General features: G+C 38.0%; 1 protein-coding gene across 1 annotated transcript in view; it reads right to left on the bottom strand.

The window, feature by feature from the left end:
* Nucleotides 1-2,456: 2,456 nt before the first annotated feature.
* Nucleotides 2,457-18,864, bottom strand: part of hs3st2 (heparan sulfate (glucosamine) 3-O-sulfotransferase 2) — a 31,593-nt gene continuing 15,185 nt past the window's right edge. The window contains exon 2 of the mRNA XM_003442061.5: nt 2,457-3,796. Within this exon, the coding sequence (XP_003442109.1) occupies nt 3,178-3,796 (619 nt within the window). The 3' untranslated portion in view covers nt 2,457-3,177. The remainder of the gene's footprint in view (nt 3,797-18,864) is intronic.

Raw genomic sequence — 18,864 nt, forward strand, 5'->3', positions numbered from 1 at the left:
GGAAAATAAATGGACTCCATGGTAATGGATTTCAGTGTGTACTGCCAGACATTTCTGATGAGTAGCAGAGGTGTATTTTACCTGGGAGTCTTTCAAAGTTCATGACATTTACAAGAGCTTCTTTGGTATTTACTTTGAAGGTTAGAAAGGTTAGTCAGACAGCTTGTGAACCTTTGTTTCTTCATAATGAGGAGTTAATACAATATATACATCAATGAACTGTGTGCTTTGATCGCCGCAGCTGCATCTGTGACATTGCAGGTAGAGGTTGTATTAAAAAAAAAGCAACAAGCAACAACAACAAAAATATAAATGTGGAAAAGCTATTTGGCCCAGTGGAATATGTTGCATTTGGTTAAGGAAGCATGAATATTTCCAAAAAAGTTTATTATCTTTTAATAGAAGTCACACGGGGAAAAAAAGTCATATTTAGAACTGATAACACATGAGAGTATTCATTGGGTATCATATGGTGGCAATGATGTGGGAGCTTTTCCTCAGCGTCATGTCATCAAGCTCTAAGCATTCTTGGGGAAAAGTTATAATTAACTGAGCAGAGATAAAGTTGAGCTTGTTGCTAAACTGGTGTGTCTGCTGATGGCTCACTAAGTAGCAGGCAGCTGAAGACAGCATTGGCAGGTTAATCAAAAATTAATGGGGAATATCACAAATGACAGTTTAAATACTGCCGTTGGCCGACGGACATGTACTGGTGGAGCACAGTCGGAATGCAAGTGAATATCTAATTTACTTAATATGGAAGGTCACATTGTCACATTTGCGCATTAGTCTAAGTATGACTAGATAGAACTCCTGAATTTAAAGCCCTGTAGCAGGAGATTAAACAATGAAAGTGAAACACCTATAGAAGAATTTACTGCTTTTCATGCGCTAAATATGCAAGAACTAGTTTGAAAATTAGTACAGCAATTTGGTTCAGCCAGGATGTTTTCCTTGGATATATATACACACACACACATTATATATATATATATATATATATATATATAAATCACATATAAAAATCTATAAAATAAAATAATGTTATTATTTAATTATGGTGCAGTATAATATTATAAAAGAGAACTACATTTTCAAGATGAAGCTATCCCGTGTCATTACTGTGAAACATCACTGAAAATGACATTGTGATTCTAGGCGTTTTCATTTGAAGTTGCTATTAAGTTTAGCTGATGTCATGAACAGTGTGTGTAATTTTTATTTGCAAAGTTCTAGATTCAGATATTTTCTGAATACATGCAGGTGTGTGATAACACAATGCCCCAATTTCAATACCCCAATCCTGCCCCTAGGAGTGGACATCCCACCAAATTTAGCCCATGATCAGAGTGTGCAGTGCTTAGAGAAACTGCAAAAAACCAAGAGCTATCTCAGACTCTCCAGTCAGACTCTTTAAGCTCATCAGTACTTTTGAAGATTGACTTTTTGCTTTCATTAATTTTCTCCTTTTTTTCTGAACATTTTGGAGTCATCAGTGGAAATCATTAATGACAACTCTGATTTGCTTCAGGGTGAAATTTGTGTGGTTAATGTGGCCCCTGCATGGTATGTACCACCGGCAGATAGAGGAAGTGGCTGACCCAGCAATGGTGAGTCAAAGCTGGAAAGAAAGACAGCACAGAGGCACTAATCATGTCAGCACAGGAACAAGCTCTGAGCACAAATTCAGTAGAGGCTGGGGTCTGTCACACCAGGCAAGACCCCAGGTGCAGGCTGTGTAAAGATGCCTCTGAGACAATCCAGCACATAAGAGCAGGGTGCAAGGTGCTAGCAGCAGGGCATACATGGAATGCCATAACTAAGTGGCCGGCATAGTGTACAGAAACATCTGCGCCGGAGACGCCTCCTAGGGTGGTTGATAATGACCGATCTAAGATCCTGTGGGACTTCCAGATACAGACGAACAAAATGGTGGTGGCTAACCAACCAGACGAAGACGGCCGTAGTGATAGATGCAGCGATACTGAATGACAGCAATATCTGGAAGAAGGAACACAAAAAGCTGGAGAAGTACCAAGGGCTCAGAGAAGAGCTTGAGAAGATGTGGAGGGTGAAGGTATCAGTGGTCCCAGTGGTATTCAGAGCGCTCAGTATGGTGACTTCCATGCTAGGCGAGTGGCTCTAGCAGATCCCAGGAACAACATCGGAGATCCCAGTGCAGAAGAGCGCAGTCCTGGGAACAGCTAAAATACTGCCCAGGACCATCAAGCTCCCAGGCCTCTGGTAGAGGACCCGAGCTTGAACGATAGACCGCCTGCAGGAGTGAGAGGGGAATTTTCTTTTTCATCTCGATAGATAAGATGGTTTTGTATAAGTGATCTTGTATGATTAGTGCTTTCTAACTGGGACAAATAGCAAATCTTTATTTGTCTTTATTATGTCTCAATTATAAGATTATTCACACCAAGAATTTAAAAAAGATAAAACCTTGAATGTAGCCTTTTATTTTGATGATCACAACAAAAATTTAAACACAGCAAGAGCTGAATGAGTTCAGCAAATTGTAACCTTTATCAGTATTACAGAATCCATTTTAATAAAGATGATGATTTTTTATTCACATTTTATTTATTTAATTCACACAGTTTCTTAATTTTCCTTGTGAGCTTTTGTCAACAGTAAGGCAATAAAATGCAATGCAGAATAACTGACAGGCTGGTTTTATTATCAGTTTGGCGGTTTGCTGCAACATCATGTTGAGTGCTTTTTGACAGTAAAGACAGTGGTTCATTTCCAGCAGAAATACTGAATAAATAAGCAATGTTGTTAATGAATATTCAAGCAATGTAATCTTTTTATATCTGGTGTGACTAAATGACTAAGCCTTCTAATTCATTAAGAAGGTGTTGGCTACTTCTTAATGAATTAGTTAATGGAGAACTATTTGCATGTTAATGAGTTCCTAATGCCTTGTATGACAAGAAAACTGTGTATTAAGTGTTTTCTTAAAGAAACTTTTGTCCCCAGAATGATCGGGAATGTTGTGAAATCATTTATATATTTAAGCTTTGAAGTCAGAGTTCTATATCATTTCTTTTAGATCTTTTCTTTAATCTACATATCTCAATAAACTTTTCTTTTAAACATTTTGTTAAAGATACATTTCTCCAGTGGTACAGACATTTTAATAAACAACACTCTCTCAATAAGGTACATTCAATCCCACTTGAAGTCTTGTCCTACAGTTTCATAGAATTTGATGTTAAATGGTCTATAAAACTCCTGCAGCTGTTCTATGACCTCCTCCTCAATCTGTACATGAGTCCTGCCCTTGGATTTACCGAGGCATCGTGGCTGGCTGCTGCTCTCTGGTTTCTTCAGGCAGGGGAAACCTTTGGTTCGATTAAAGTAGAAGTGTTTGTCCGTAATAATTCGTTTCAGTCCCAAAAAGTCCTGAACACGTCCCATTTCCCCTGCTGGATCTGTTATCAGTCGCTCACCGCTCACAAAGTGCATTTGCGACAAGCGAAAGTATTGCAGCCAGTTCTCCAGATGCACAATATACATCCCAATCCGAATGGCATTCCAGGAAGTATCAACAAGACCTAAGCTTCTGTTCTTAAAGGCCAGCTCTTCAAACGTGGGAATGTCAGGCTTCTTGGAAAGCGTCTGTGTGTAGTCAGAAATGGCTCTTGTGACTGGGTTACGAACCACAACGATCAGCTTGGTCTCATGGGACATGCTGGAAATGCGTCTGGGAGCCTCTCTGGTAACAAAGTAGCTGGGAGTCTTCTCTAATGTGATCTGGCTGTCTAGTGTACGTGGCATTAGTCCCCTGGGAGGAAAGACAAAAAATAAAATACAAATGAATGAGTCACCAGGAGTTGTTATTTTCATGTCCAGGAATATTTCCACATGCTTTTATGTTTTATGACTGAAAAAACAAAAAAACAAACAAAACACACACACACACACATCTATCTTAGGTGGAAGTTTACTGCCTGTCAGTTGGATCACAGATCTAAAAAAAAAAAATGGGTGCTCAAATATTTTTAGGATTCACAGCAAGCAGTAATACCACAATGAAGAAAATTCAAAATCTTTAGTTAAGCATATTGCTGTTAATAACAAACAAAACCAAAAGCATAAATTATGCATAATGGCAAATTAAAATTTATACTTAGTGAGTCTGTAATTTTTTTATAGTTATAAAATTATTCCTCAAAAAAAAACCAACTATTATTCACTATTGACAAATATGTCTTTTTTGGTCTTGCATTGAAAATATTAATTAATAATATAAGGAAAGAAGAAACAAGAAAAAAAGCATTCGTTAAATGTCAATGTCAAATCTTTCTGACTTTTGTGTAACAGCAAGAGAAAAATACAAAATATTTAAGAGCTAACAAAGAAAGTTGTCCGTCTTTTGTACTGCATTGTTAAAACAAACACCCAAATAAACACGGTGTGGATGTATTTGTTAGGCATTCGATGCTGACAGGACAGCTTGTACAACCAAAACATGCATCATAATTATCATCATCATGCTGCCAAGATAATGGCTTTGCAAACCACAGGCAAATGATTTTATTCGTCCTATTTGTCACAAGAGTTTCCCTTCGCAGCGTAATATGTCATTCTGCTTTGGCACTTTGGTTCAATAAAAGTTGATTAATAACCATCTGGTGTTGGCTGTTGAGACAATGGATCCCCTGTTCATGATTCAGAGATCATCCATACTTCTCTATAGTTATGTCTTTGCTCTACATATTCAAGTGACTGCTGTAGCTTTGGCAAAATAACTCACCAATTTGATAGGAACAGCTCCGAGACAGTTCTTTTAAAATAGCCTTTTATGTTTATTATTACAGATGACAGAGTACCTCAAAACATATACAAGTGTCAACCATTAATATTTTGTGTCTGCAATATGTTTGATGTTTGGCAGTTGGGACAAAAGCTGGGTTGACGACATGTTTAAAAGAATGCTTAAATGTCATTCTCTTAAATGTCTGTACTGTACATGTCAGTGAAGGGTCTCAGTCATCCAGGTCATCGTAGTCTAAGGAGCTCGGAAAGAAAAGCGTCTGGACTTCTTCAAGTTTCTTGAAGACATTTCACCTGTCATCTGGGAAGCTTCTTCATTTCTAAGAGCAATTGGTGGAGAGTTCAAGATGAAAGAGTGTCCACTGTGAACAACCCTCTTTAAACAGAGGGGATGGCTTACAACACCAACTGTCTGCTATCTATTTGGACATAAAGTATCGGAATTTCAGGAGCGGGACTACGCCTCCAAACACGTTCCTTCTGGTTTGGAGGTCCTGGTCCTTCTGGTTCTTATCTATATATGTTCGCCCAGTTCTTCAAGCTGTTCATTCTCGTTTATGTGCCCCACCCTCCTTCCCCTTTTCAATTCTTTAATCACTTGTATTTAGTACATGGAGATCTGCTAGGCCTAGGAACCACCAGCAGTCCTCTTCGAGGCCTTCCCCAAACCGCAGCTCAATTCACGTCCAAGCCATTCAACTTTATCTACTAAAACGCTGTCAAACCTAAAATGAGGGCGTGGGCCCAGCTAGTGAAAATCCAGCTTTGAGATCCCTTCCCAGACGCCTTAACGCTCACTCACACCTTGGGTCATTTGTTCTCAGTAATTCACATGATAGGGTGGGGCAAGGTCTCAGAATGGGCTCACCCGAAACCTTGGCTGATTGAGACCAACACCCGTTTTTACACCTTGGCTGTGATTAGGCAGAGGAACAACAGGGAGTCCAAGACCCTCTTAGGGACACTCCCAATAGGGAAATCTCAAAACAACATACACCCAGATATAGTGTATGCTGTAGTAGACTGCAATGCACTGGGACTCCTAAACCTCCAGGAGCTGCTCGTCCATGGAAACCCACGCTGTGAAGTTTCTGGCATGCATTTTTTATCACAGATGTTAATGCAAGAGGAGGTTTCAAACTCTGCAGTTGCTGGGCCAACAGAGTACTAACTCACTATATGCCTCAGCATTCTGTGACCCTGCTATGTAACTTTACAGGGAGTGCAGAATTATTAGGCAAGTTGTATTTTTGAGGAATAATTTTATTATTGAACAACAACCATGTTCTCAATGAACCCAAAAAACTCATTAATATCAAAGCTGAATGTTTTTGGAAGTAGTTTTTAGTTTTAGCTATTTTAGGGGGATATCTGTGTGTGCAGGTGACTATTACTGTGCATAATTATTAGGCAACTTAACAAAAAACAAATATATACCCATTTCAATTATTTATTTTTACCAGTGAAACCAATATAACATCTCCACATTCACAAATATACATTTCTGACATTCAAAAACAAAACAAAAACAAGTCAGCGACCAATATAGCCACCTTTCTTTGCAAGGACACTCAAAAGCCTGCCATCCATGGATTCTGTCAGTGTTTTGATCTGTTCACCATCAACATTGCGTGCAGCAGCAACCACAGCCTCCCAGACACTGTTCAGAGAGGTGTACTGTTTTCCCTCCTTGTAAATCTCACATTTGATGATGGACCACAGGTTCTCAATGGGGTTCAGATCAGGTGAACAAGGAGGCCATGTCATTAGTTTTTCTTCTTTTATACCCTTTCTTGCCAGCCACGCTGTGCAGTACTTGGACGCGTGTGATGGAGCATTGTCCTGCATGAAAATCATGTTTTTCTTGAAGGATGCAGACTTCTTCCTGTACCACTGCTTGAAGAAGGTGTCTTCCAGAAACTGGCAGTAGGACTGGGAGTTGAGCTTGACTCCATCCTCAACCCAAAAAGGCCCCACAAGCTCATCTTTGATGATACCAGCCCAAACCAGTACTCCACCTCCACCTTGCTGGCGTCTGAGTGGGACTGGAGCTCTCTGCCCTTTACCAATCCAGCCACGGGCCCATCCATCTGGCCCATCAAGACTCACTCTCATTTCATCAGTCCATAAAACCTTAGAAAAATCAGTCTTGAGATATTTCTTGGCCCAGTCTTGACGTTTCAGCTTGTGTGTCTTGTTCAGTGGTGGTCGTCTTTCAGCCTTTCTTACCTTGGCCATGTCTCTGAGTATTGCACACCTTGTGCTTTTGGGCACTCCAGTGATGTTGCAGCTCTGAAATATGGCCAAACTGGTGGCAAGTGGCATCTTGGCAGCTGCACGCTTGACTTTTCTCAGTTCATGGGCAGTTATTTTGCGCCTTGGTTTTTCCACACGCTTCTTGCGACCCTGTTGACTATTTTGAATGAAACCCTTGATTGTTCGATGATCACGCTTCAGAAGCTTTGCAATTTTAAGACTGCTGCATCCCTCTGCAAGATATCTCACTATTTTTGACTTTTCTGAGCCTGTCAAGTCCTTCTTTTGACCCATTTTGCCAAAGGAAAGGAAGTTGCCTAATAATTATGCACACCTGATATAGGGTGTTGATGTCATTAGACCACACCCCTTCTCATTACAGAGATGCACATCACCTAATATGCTTAATTGGTAGTAGGCTTTCGAGCCTATACAGCTTGGAGTAAGACAACATGCATGAAGAGGATGATGTGGACAAAATACTCATTTGCCTAATAATTCTGCACTCCCTGTATGTTGTCTCTTACTTTGTTGCTGAGTTACTGTGCTTCCTTAACACTTCCAGTTTGCAATAATACTACTTACAGCTGATTGTGGAACAGCTAGGATGGAGAAAATTTCATGGACTGATGATGACATCCTGTTCCAGTACCAGGCTTAAATTCAGTGAGCTCTTTAGATTGATCTATTCTTCCACAGGGCAGACTGCATGGTTACTGGCTTGATTTTTGTACTCTTGCTGCAATAGGACTGAAAACAACTGAATTCAAAGATTAGGGATTCTGGCCCAGTACGTTTTTATCCACATAGTTTTTCTAAAGTCAGGGTTGACACAAAGTTCAGACTGAAACAATGCTGAAACATCAGTAAAATGTTTAAAGATTGTAATGTGTCAAACCCCAACTCCATTGTGTAGCACTAATTAAAACAAATGACAGGTAGTGAGAGATGTTCAAAAAACACTGACATTAACTTCAGATGTTGCTGTGTCAGAAATATAGAGACCATTTTTGATGAGCCTTGAATTGCATGAGTACTTAGAACACTCACATAACATACTGATATGCTTCATGACTGGATCATCTGCATCTGTGGAAAAAATACCATCTATGGTATTGTGGTTAGTAATCAGCCACATTTAGTGCCCATATGACCTCAGTAATTAGGTTCTGGACATGGCATAAATAAAGGTTAAATTTTTGATACTGGTCTGCAAGTCCAGCACAGTGCTGGGGGACTTTAAACCATGTTACATAGCTACATTCTCAGCATGTGAATTGGTTTCTGGATATCAGATACATTACTACACAGTTCTGATGATAAATATCAAACTTTCTTTATTATTACCGGAGGAAGGCTTCGATTAAAACCTAACCTTTCTGAAAGCCTTTTCTTTCAAGGTAGGGGTAGCCATAGGTTACCTCTACAGTCTTGGAATTATTGATCCATTTAGTTTTATTTATGAATCCTTAGTTGTTGGCTCGGGTGCCTCGGGGCCACCAGGGAACTATTAATCTTTTATAAGAACAGCACCTTTTCAAGCAAACAGCTTTGCTACACACTGAAAAAATAAATAAATAAAAATAAAAAAAGGAGGTGCAGAATCTAAAGAGATCTTGAGTTGTCTTCTCGAACAAGTGTTTTTGTTATCTGACTTGTCAATTCCTTACATTTTTACCACCCTCAGAGATGAAGATATTGTAGTTGAGAAATAAATTCAATATGCACTGGTTAAAAACTGCAATTTAATACTACACAAAACTGAACATTAGCACATACAGAGAACGGGCGCATAGTGTTTACTGTGCAAGCATATACAAGTCTTTTCTGTAGAGAACATGTTAACACCTTTGCAGCGCAGCAAGAAGAGGCTGGGACTGTGACATTTATGAAAACTATAAGAATGTCAAATTAAGAAGATCTTTCACAGGGATTTCTAACTCCCACTGGTAGTGAGCCTGGCTTTTAAGCTTGTTTATTCCCAGTGAGGCACAGGACTAGACATGGAAATTGTATTGACAAGATCTCCTTATAAGAACATGAACAAAAAAAAACATGAATCTCAAATAAATTTCTATAAATAAATTTCTATTTTTAAGTTAAGGGAGGAAAGGATGTGTTATAAGCCGCTGATCAAGTGTGGCTTGGAGTAATTGTCCTGTCTCCATCCTGATGGTATTCTACAAAGCACAATTAAATCATGTTATGTTGAACTTAAAGTTTTCAGTGTCACAAAGTTGGCTCCCTTTGTCCCTGATGCCAAACACATGAAACCATCTGAAAATGTCACGTTATCTTTTATTCACAGTTTGCTTTGAGTTCTAAAGATTTTCTTCTGAAGGAATACATTTATACACACAATTTTGTAAACTGTCTTAATAACACTACTTGTAATATTAGCAAATGAAACCCAAGTTGCAGTATTTTCTTTTAATAATGTGCTGCACCAGTGTCTTTTACACTGGTGGAATGGCAGCTAAAAGCACACAGAAAATTGATCAGTTATTTTTGTAGGCTATTTATCACATTCAGTCAGTAACATTAATTTCACATTGATCTGGTAACAAACTAGTGATATTTCCCCATTTTCTTTATTAGTCAGGACGGTGTCAGAACTCAATGGTCTAAAAATCTTGCTGTTTTAAAATTATCAGAAAAAAACAAGAAAAACTCTGATATGTTCTAAATGTTTTAGAGACAGGTGTGGGTTATGTGTGTGTGTGTGTGTGTGTGTGCTACAGCCTGTTTGCGTGCCTGCTTACACCTTCAACACATTCATTGTTATGTGTTCACGGTGAAAAAGAAACTGTGGCTGCAGAACCAAAGCATAGCTACCTGCTGCCAAGGAGAGAGTGTAAATTAAGATTTTTTAAAAGTGCTAAATCATTTAAAGTTTTAAACTTAACACTGATCTCTGACTCACTGTCACTAATATGTACGGAGGAGGTCAGGAGAGCAGTGCATGTCTCCAGCCATGTGTAAAACATCAGAGGCTCTGTCATGGTTTGGGGCTAAATTTCATCCAGTGGTGCTGTGACTCTTGTAGAAATTGATAGAATTATAAACACAAAAAAACCATGCAGTACTTCCTGGATATCGTCTGATTGCCAACTGCTTAATTTTTCAGCAAGGTAATAATCCCAAATACACTGTCAGTGGAATAAAAGCATACCTGGATACACACAATGGAACAATAAAAGGCAGCCAACATCCAAAAAAGAGCTTTGAATGTGTTTCAAGAAGCCTGGAGAACTATTCCTGGAGACTACATAAAAAAATTACAAGAAAGCTCGCCTAAGAGAGCTCAGGCTGTGTTGAAGAATAAAATTGGACAGAGCAAATATTGACTGTTAAGCTTGTTAGAATTATATAAACTCTGTTTTCACCTTATATGCTTTATGTCATTCTACTTTGCAGATGTTTCAGTTTTTTCTCATATTTTTTCATATTTTTCAGACTTTAACAGTGTTGGAAATAAGCCATAGAGCTATACTTATCTACTTACAGCTTGTAGACCAGGTTGACTAAATCCACAAAGAGCACAGAGTACTGGAGTAGCAGTATAGGCTAGCTGATCACTGTCTGCACACAAAGAAAAATCTCCTGGAGCTCACAAAACAAATTATCATGTGTCTTATAAGTCATTCGTTTTTCATATCTGCACTGTTACACCCAATCTTAGGTGCTCGATCCCACTTTAACCTCTCGTGATGCTCAAAAGAGTGAAATGGTATGTCACATTTTATGCGAACCTGAAGCAGGAAGACCAGGTAAAGAGAGAAACATGCTAACCACTTTTATACTGTCATTACCTCTAAATGGAGTTTGAGGTTTTTGTCAAGAACGCCCAACTACATTAAACCTGCTTTGTAGTACACCGCTATGCTTTTTGTCTCTAATAGGAGTAATCCACCAACCAGATTAAACCACATGGTCTACTAGCATTTTTCATTTGTGACCTGCTTCTCCTGTTCTGGTCTTTTGTTCAAGACAAAAGGTTTTTACTTGAAAAAAGCACGTAGCTTTTTAAATAAACATGTTCACAGAGAAAACACTGCAGTCAGCCCCATGTTAAAATCCCATTAACATTGAAAATTATTAACATTTGAAAGGTGCTAATGCATGCAGCATACATTTACAATCAAATACATCTAAAACACATCTGAAGGTGGTCTGACTCACGGTGGCAGGAAGGTGTAAGTGTAATCAGTGTAGGTTTAATAGATTCATCAGATATCACATCCAACATTATGAAAGAATTAAAGTAATGGATTATTTCCTTCCAGTATTAGAAAATAATAACCAGTGAGCACAAAATAGCAATGCATGATTTCTTTACGTTACATACACTTGAACAAAATGCATTTTCTGCAAATGCAATCATTAGAAAACTTTGAAATAATGAATACATGTTTACGATTTTAGGCTTTAGTCCAGAAAGATTTATAAACTCTAGATGAGTGGTAATAATTAAATAAATTTATCCCATCAATGTGTGCTGGGAGGTGTTCAGCTGGTTTAGTTAATCTCAGACATGGATGCTTTCTACCTCAGCTTTTGTGTACATGTTTTATGAGCCCAAAACCAGGAAAATGAGACGAAGCCATTTAAAATATATCTTCAGGGAACATCTAGAAATCTATTTCAGGATTGAAAAGGGCTGAGTTCCCAGCCTGTACAGGATATCTCCACCAACTTTTCTCAGGCCTGAGTGGAAAGCATTACACCAGCAGTGAGTGTGATTCCTACTAAAGCTATTCAGGCTTTTACAGTAATTGTCATTAATGGATGAATAAATCTTATATGAGTTAATTATCATTTTCTGAGTGAAGTTCTTGAATGAAGCACAATTTGTTACCAATTATGAAACAAATTATGTTTTTTCTTCATTATCTGTTTACACAGGATTAGCAAGACAAAAAAAAATTATTTTTATATTTATCTTCTGCTTTGCATCCTCTGACTCTCACGTTCTTTTTATGATTCTTTAAATAATTACCTGATGTTTCAGCATATTGTTTAACTAGCTATAACTTCAGCCAGGGAGCAAAAAGTACAATCAAATAATCAAACAATGATGGTCCTCTTTTATATATTAAAATCATAACCATTTAACAGGGACGCTTTTATATTAGTGGGATATTTGGAGAGATGTTAATCATGAACACTGGAGCAAATGTTTATGTCCAAGTTGATTTTTCTGGTTATCACACAATTCGGTCGGGTATGGCTGATTTTTAGCTGAAACAGAAATATTTTATTTTAATAAATCATACACCTTTGCTTACTTAAACACACAGCAGTAGCAGCGTCATTTGTGTGTCTCTTCATTACCGAGATAGCAGGAATCAAGCCCGAAGGAGAATATGCGATACCTGAGGCAGGTGTCTGAACCCACCATCAAAAATTGTGCTTTTCAGCGTTTTTTTTTTTCTTTCCTCACCATACCAAGAAACTATCAGCACTGCAGACGGCATCTGAAATAAAAAGATAAAACTGAGGGTTTCTGCAGCAGCAGGTACGCAAAAGCTGCTCACGAACTCTGGGGATAATAATTATTTGTAACTGCAAAATATATAGATTTTAATTCCCCTAGACTTGCTTAGGGGGCAGTCACTGTTTCTGAAAGTTTGAAGCAAAATGCTTCGAACTAAAATACACTCCCATTTGAACACTTTGCTTTTTGGACCTGCGAACACAAACACATGCACAAAAACCCAGACACACACCTTGATTAACTGACATTTGAGTGAAGTGCCTTGATTGATTACCACCTTCTCACTCAGAATAAGTAGTAAATTCTTTGGGGGTAATTTGCAATCTACTTCACAATTCTTGGTCAAACTTTAAGTCAGGATGCATTACAGTCTTGGCTCTGACATTTTAATCACTCCAAGAAAATGAACTCATGGGTGGAAGATCTGCTCAATACAGTAAATGAGGCCGGCTCCTGGAGAACATGGATGAAAGCTAATTTGTTCTGGATGCTTCAGCACTGCATTTGAATCTGCAATTGCACTTTTTTTTAGTTAATATTTAAATTCAACAGCTGATTTAATGTATTAATGTCACAGTAATACGTTTTTACTTCTTACCAACACACTAATAATTTTAAACACACTGACTTAAATGATAGAAGTGGTGACATTTAGAATTTGTACTGGAGATAGTCTTAGAATAACTGCTCTGACCATTTTGATAATAATTACAATGTCAGTATGAGCGTCATATAAAACATTTTTGAAAACATTATAGATAAGTGCTGTGGTAGAATATTAATGAGAAAAGGAAGAAAAAACACAGAAATGAACATCCTTTTGCATTTCTTATCTACAGCTTTGTTGGGGTCAACTGCAGAAAGCACGACAGTCACTGCCTCTCATTAATGAAGTGTAGTATGCTGAAAGCTAGTCTAAATATTAAAGTGAACCTGAAAAGGCTTGCTGGCTAGTTTGCGCAATGATTTTCTCTGTTGGCAATGTGGAAGCAGGAGGTCTGGGCTCCATGCTGAGTTCCCCCTGGATGCTGCTATATCATTACAAAATTAATAACCTACAAATATGAATATCTTTATTTGAAGTACCAAGGATTCCCTATTAAACCCGGGTACAGCATTTGCCTTTTATTATCTGTTTGCAAATAACACACGCACACACACACACACACACACCTACACACACACACACACACACACACACACACACACACACACATATGTGTATAGGACGGAGAATGAAATAAATAAAATATCTCTTTTATCCTTTCATTTTGCCACCCATCACAAGAACAGCAACTGTCTGTGGTCAACTGCAGTAGGCCGGAGGTGCAGTATATGTAAGCACTGCCCTGTGCAATATGCAGCATTGTTGTTAAAGTTAATTCGTATTATGTTACGGTTATTAACATATCTATTAAAAATTTTATTACCCTCATCCTTATGACTATACTGTGCACTGACAACATAAAGATTTAAATTAGGTTATCCCAGACTGCTTTCTATCAATACAGCATAATTCAACACCAAACGATTACTGCACAAAAATACAAACATAACCTCTCTGAAGTCTTTAATTGGAAGTTTAATTTTTCTACACTACTTGGATTTTGTCCCAGTATTGTAAGTTTTGTATTTTTGTAGTGCTTTCAATTTGGTTTCATTATTATTCATAATTTCTGATTATTTTCGTAATTTCTATATTATTTTATTATATTATTTTGATTAGATTTCCTGTTGGTCCCCTTTCTCATCTAGTATTTTCAATTTCATTATTGTTATTTTAGAAATATGTTTATATTCTAACATATTAATATTATAATAATATTTTATATAATATAATAATATTATTAAATTGTTATTAAAATATTTTATTTCCTAGTTCAGTTTCACTGTGATTCTATGTTCTTTTTTCCCAACTGTGAGCCTTTAGTTCTTGTTGTAGTTGAGTCCCAGTTACTGTTACATGGAGTTTGTTATTTGTGTTTAGTTTCCTCAGTATTCCTTCCTTCCTTCCATTAGTTTTTTCCTGTGTGATTGTCTTGATTGTCTACGCCTGTGTTTAGTTTGCCACAGCTGCCGCCACTTCCCCGATTTCCCTTGCGTGTAAACAGGCCTGCCTTTCCTCAGGCTTTGTCACAATATCTGTTGTTATTTCTGTGTGCCACCTGAGGGGTATATATTAAAGATGATTTCATTCTGTTAGCAGCTTTGACAAAATCTAAGATCCCAGTGAGAGATAATGGGTATCACAACAGTAGTTATCAGCTTTCTCACTTAAACTGAGTTTTCTGTTTCAGGCTCTGAGCACGCTCACACAGAATAGGGGGTTTTCCACATGTTATATGACTCTGGTCTCTATGAGTGCCACCTACTTCAATCAAAGATATTATCACATGATGATAAAATGGTAATAAAATTCTTTAGAGAACATATAAAAAATAACAGTAAAATGCAGCAGTGTTGACAGGAAATTAATGCCGGAGGAAATCATTAATCTTGGGCTTTAAAACACAGTGCAATTTAAAAGAAAGAAAAACAAACAAACATGTTAATACTAGATAACTATTTTAATCCTGACTGTTTTCTCTGTGCTGCTGTTTCTTTCTAAAGTTATGCCTGCACATTCGAGCTCTGAAACTATAAACTAGATACTCTTAAACATTAAAGGTGATTGAGTGTGCTCAGCTCTGACTTTGTCCAATAGCATAATAAAGTTGTGGAAACTGCTTCACTTTTTTTGACAGATCAAAGTACAATGAATGGTACTGACTGAATAGGAGTTCTTGGTGTGTTTTGTGTTCTAGCAGCTGCAATTCCAGCAGGGCAAAAGAGACTTATCACAAGAATTAGAACCGTTACACATTTCCTGCATTGTTAGCTAAATATGTACAAATCCCACTGATAATGTAACACACAGTTTTTGCTGCTGTAACTTTACAGGTAGGCTTCATCCCCTGATGTTGATAGTTCAGCTTAGCAAATTGAACATAAACAATAAATTCCTACAGTAAAGAATCTATATTTTGCTTTAAACATACAGTAAATTAAAGAATTAATGAAAACATGGCACATCTACCCACATGTAGTTTTAAACTGAAACCCTGAACACACAACCTGCTCTCGACCAGTCATTTAGCCAGGAAATAGAGAACACATATGAGACAGAAAAGTCAGACTAGCAAGCTATATTCAAGCATTCAGTCTTCCATCTTAGTACCTTCCTCTGCCAAGTCATGTTTCTTTTTTTGTATTGTTGCACATTTTTGTACTTTCACCAATACTATCACCAATAATACCTATTCAGTTAGTAAAAATTAATTCCACTTTTGTCTCCATTTTATCATCATCATCATCATGTAACGTCTCTGATTGGAGCAGGTAACATTAGGGATCATTTTGTGCAGAGTATGAGTCATGTAAAGAAAAACACCCCTTTGATTTCAAACTGTTAATGAGGCAGCAGGCCTTTATGTGTGACCCTGCATGTGTGCTACACTGTTAATAGGCTACAAAGTGCTGTGTCACTTCCAGCACAGAAAGACTGAGGCAAAGAAAGAACTGATCTTCTCCAGATGTGCTTTGTTGAACAACTTAAACTTCCAAAGAGCAATGCAGGTTCATCAGGGATGCAGACCATCAGAACAAGTAAAGGTCAGCTTTGAATCATCTCCTTGTGAACAATCAATGAACTCAGAATGTATTACTGTCATTTTACTGTGGCTTGGACTTAAAAAAACACTACTGCATATTGCCAGTTCAACATAAGTTCTCTGTTCATTCTCTCAGTGAAAATATAAGTGCATCTGTAACTTGTGCATTTCTCATATATACCATAGACAGTATACCAGATGGGAAATTCAGAAAAATGAAGCTGATGCAGAAGTTTCTTTAGTTCATCTCCTACTTAATTAAGATGGCAATAGTTGTGCTGTACCTGCTCAGTCCATATTGCTCTTCTGCTAATGGAGTTGACTTGGATTGTAAACTTTGTAAAATTGGATTGTTGACTTGATTGATTGGACCTTCTTTCCTGGCTACAAACACACCCCTTTGAAGTGGGTAGAAGGAGCACTACAGCCACAAAAATTGCAACAATCAGTTGGGCATGACAACCTGGGAAATTGTTGCAATTTTGTCTTGGATGCAGTTTCAGTAAAATACAGTTACTTTTGAACCGGTTTGGTTTGGTTGAACTATTCTGTATTCTACAGTTGACCTTACCTATTATGAAAAAGAAAAATCTTGACCCTAATGGTCTCACTAAGTACAGGCCCGATCTCCAAACTCCCTTTTATTTCCAAAATATTGGAAAAGGTAGTTCTAAAACAACTTCAGGCCTTTTTAGATGCAAATGGTATTAATGAAAAGTTTCAGTCTGGGTTTAAACCTCGCCACAACACAGAGACAGCCTTACTTAGAGTTTTTAATGATCTTCTTTTAACTGTTGACTCTGGCTATTCCGTGGTTTTAGTTTTACTTGACTTGACTGCTGCTTTTGACACGGTTAACCACAACATTCTTCTGTCAAGATTGGAAAATGTTGGTCTCAAAGGTACGGTTTTATCTTGGTTTAAATCCTACCTCTCAGAGAGGTCGTTCTCTGTTGCTATGGGGCAACACTCCTCGGCTTCTGCCCCTATTTATTGTGGTGTGCCTCAAGGGTCCGTGCTCGGTCCTGCTCTTTTCTCTTTGTACATGTTGCCGTTGGGATTAATTTTTAGAAAATACAACATCTCCTTTCACTGTTATGCCGATGATATCCAGATTTATTCACCTTTGAAATCCGATGTGTCTGCTTCTTTGCAACCTCTGTTCAACTGTTTGCATGAAGTTAAAATTTGGTTGTCACATAATTTTCTTACATTGAACGAGAATAAGACTGAAATCATAGTCTTTGGTAGTCACACTCCGCCAGACCAGTTAGCTGATGCCCTCGGCCCTCTCGCTAGCCATCTCTCGCTCACTGTAAGAAACCTCGGAGTGTTCCTGGATGGCTCTTTTAAACTTGAGAAACAGGTCTCCACTGTGGTAAAAAACAGCTTTTACCAGTTGCGTCAGATATCCAAAGCAAAGTCGTTCCTTCCTTTAAAGGACCTTGAAAAGCTTATCCACGCATTCATTACATCCAGATTGGACTACTGTAACTCCCTCTACTCGGGCCTCCAACACTCTTCTCTTTACCGGCTTCAGTTAATTCAAAATGCAGCTGCGCGTCTTTTAACAGGTACGAGAATCTATGAACACATAACTCCAATTTTAGCCAAATTACATTGGCTCCCTGTTAAATATCGCATAGATTTTAAAATTCTTTTGTTCACTTTTAAAATTCTGAATAATTTAGCGCCCAGCTATCTTTCTGAACTACTCCACTTATACAATCCCAACAGAGCACTTAGATCGTCCAATCACAGGCTCCTAGCACAACCTAGGTCTCGAATGAAGTCGAGAGGTGACCGGGCCTTTGCATCCGTGGCACCAAGACTCTGGAATAACCTCCCTGTTCATATTCGTACTGCCGAGTCTATCCAGTCTTTTAAATCACGTCTTAAAACTTATCTTTTTACTTTGGCTTTTGATTCTGACTAGTTGGCTGGTCTAGCTTGTTGTGTTGTTACCTATTGTTTGTTGTCCTCTTTTATTGTTTGTTTTTAATTGTCTCATGCTTTTACTGACTGTGAAGCACTATGGTCAACACTGTTGTTTTAATATGTGCTATATAAATAAATTTTGATTTGATTTGATTAAAGATTTTTTTCCTCTTTAAACTCATACCAAACTGTTGTTCCTGACTGCCAGCTCCATTTTCAATCCTTTCAATCCCACTGAATATGGAGATCTTTCTCCAACATATCCACTATCCCTGCTCTGCACATTTCAAAACCATCTCACTCTTGCCTCTCTAACTCTCTCTCCAAAATACTAAACCCAAGCTATCCCTCTGAAACTCATTTGTATTCCAATCTCGTCGCTCCCAGTGAAAACCTTCACATCTTCAACTCTCCCAGCTCCAGCTCTGCCTCTTGTCCTTTTGTCACTGACACCATCTCCAAACCACACATCACTTGTAAACCTTCCCTTTCACTCTCACTGCTATTCTTCTGTAACAAATCACCCTGACACTCGTCTTCATCCAATCCACCTTGCCTATATCCTCCTCTTCACCTCTCTTGTACACTGTTCATTGCTTTGGATGGTTGACTCAAGGTATTTAAACTCATCTGCCTTCACTGCCTCTACTCATTACAAATTCACTGTTACAGCTCACTCCCTCATGTATTGCATTCACACACATATTCTGTCATGCTTCTACTGACTTTCATTCC

This window comes from Oreochromis niloticus, linkage group LG4 (genome assembly GCF_001858045.2).
Source record: "Oreochromis niloticus isolate F11D_XX linkage group LG4, O_niloticus_UMD_NMBU, whole genome shotgun sequence".
NCBI classification, from domain to species: Eukaryota; Metazoa; Chordata; class Actinopteri; order Cichliformes; family Cichlidae; genus Oreochromis; species Oreochromis niloticus.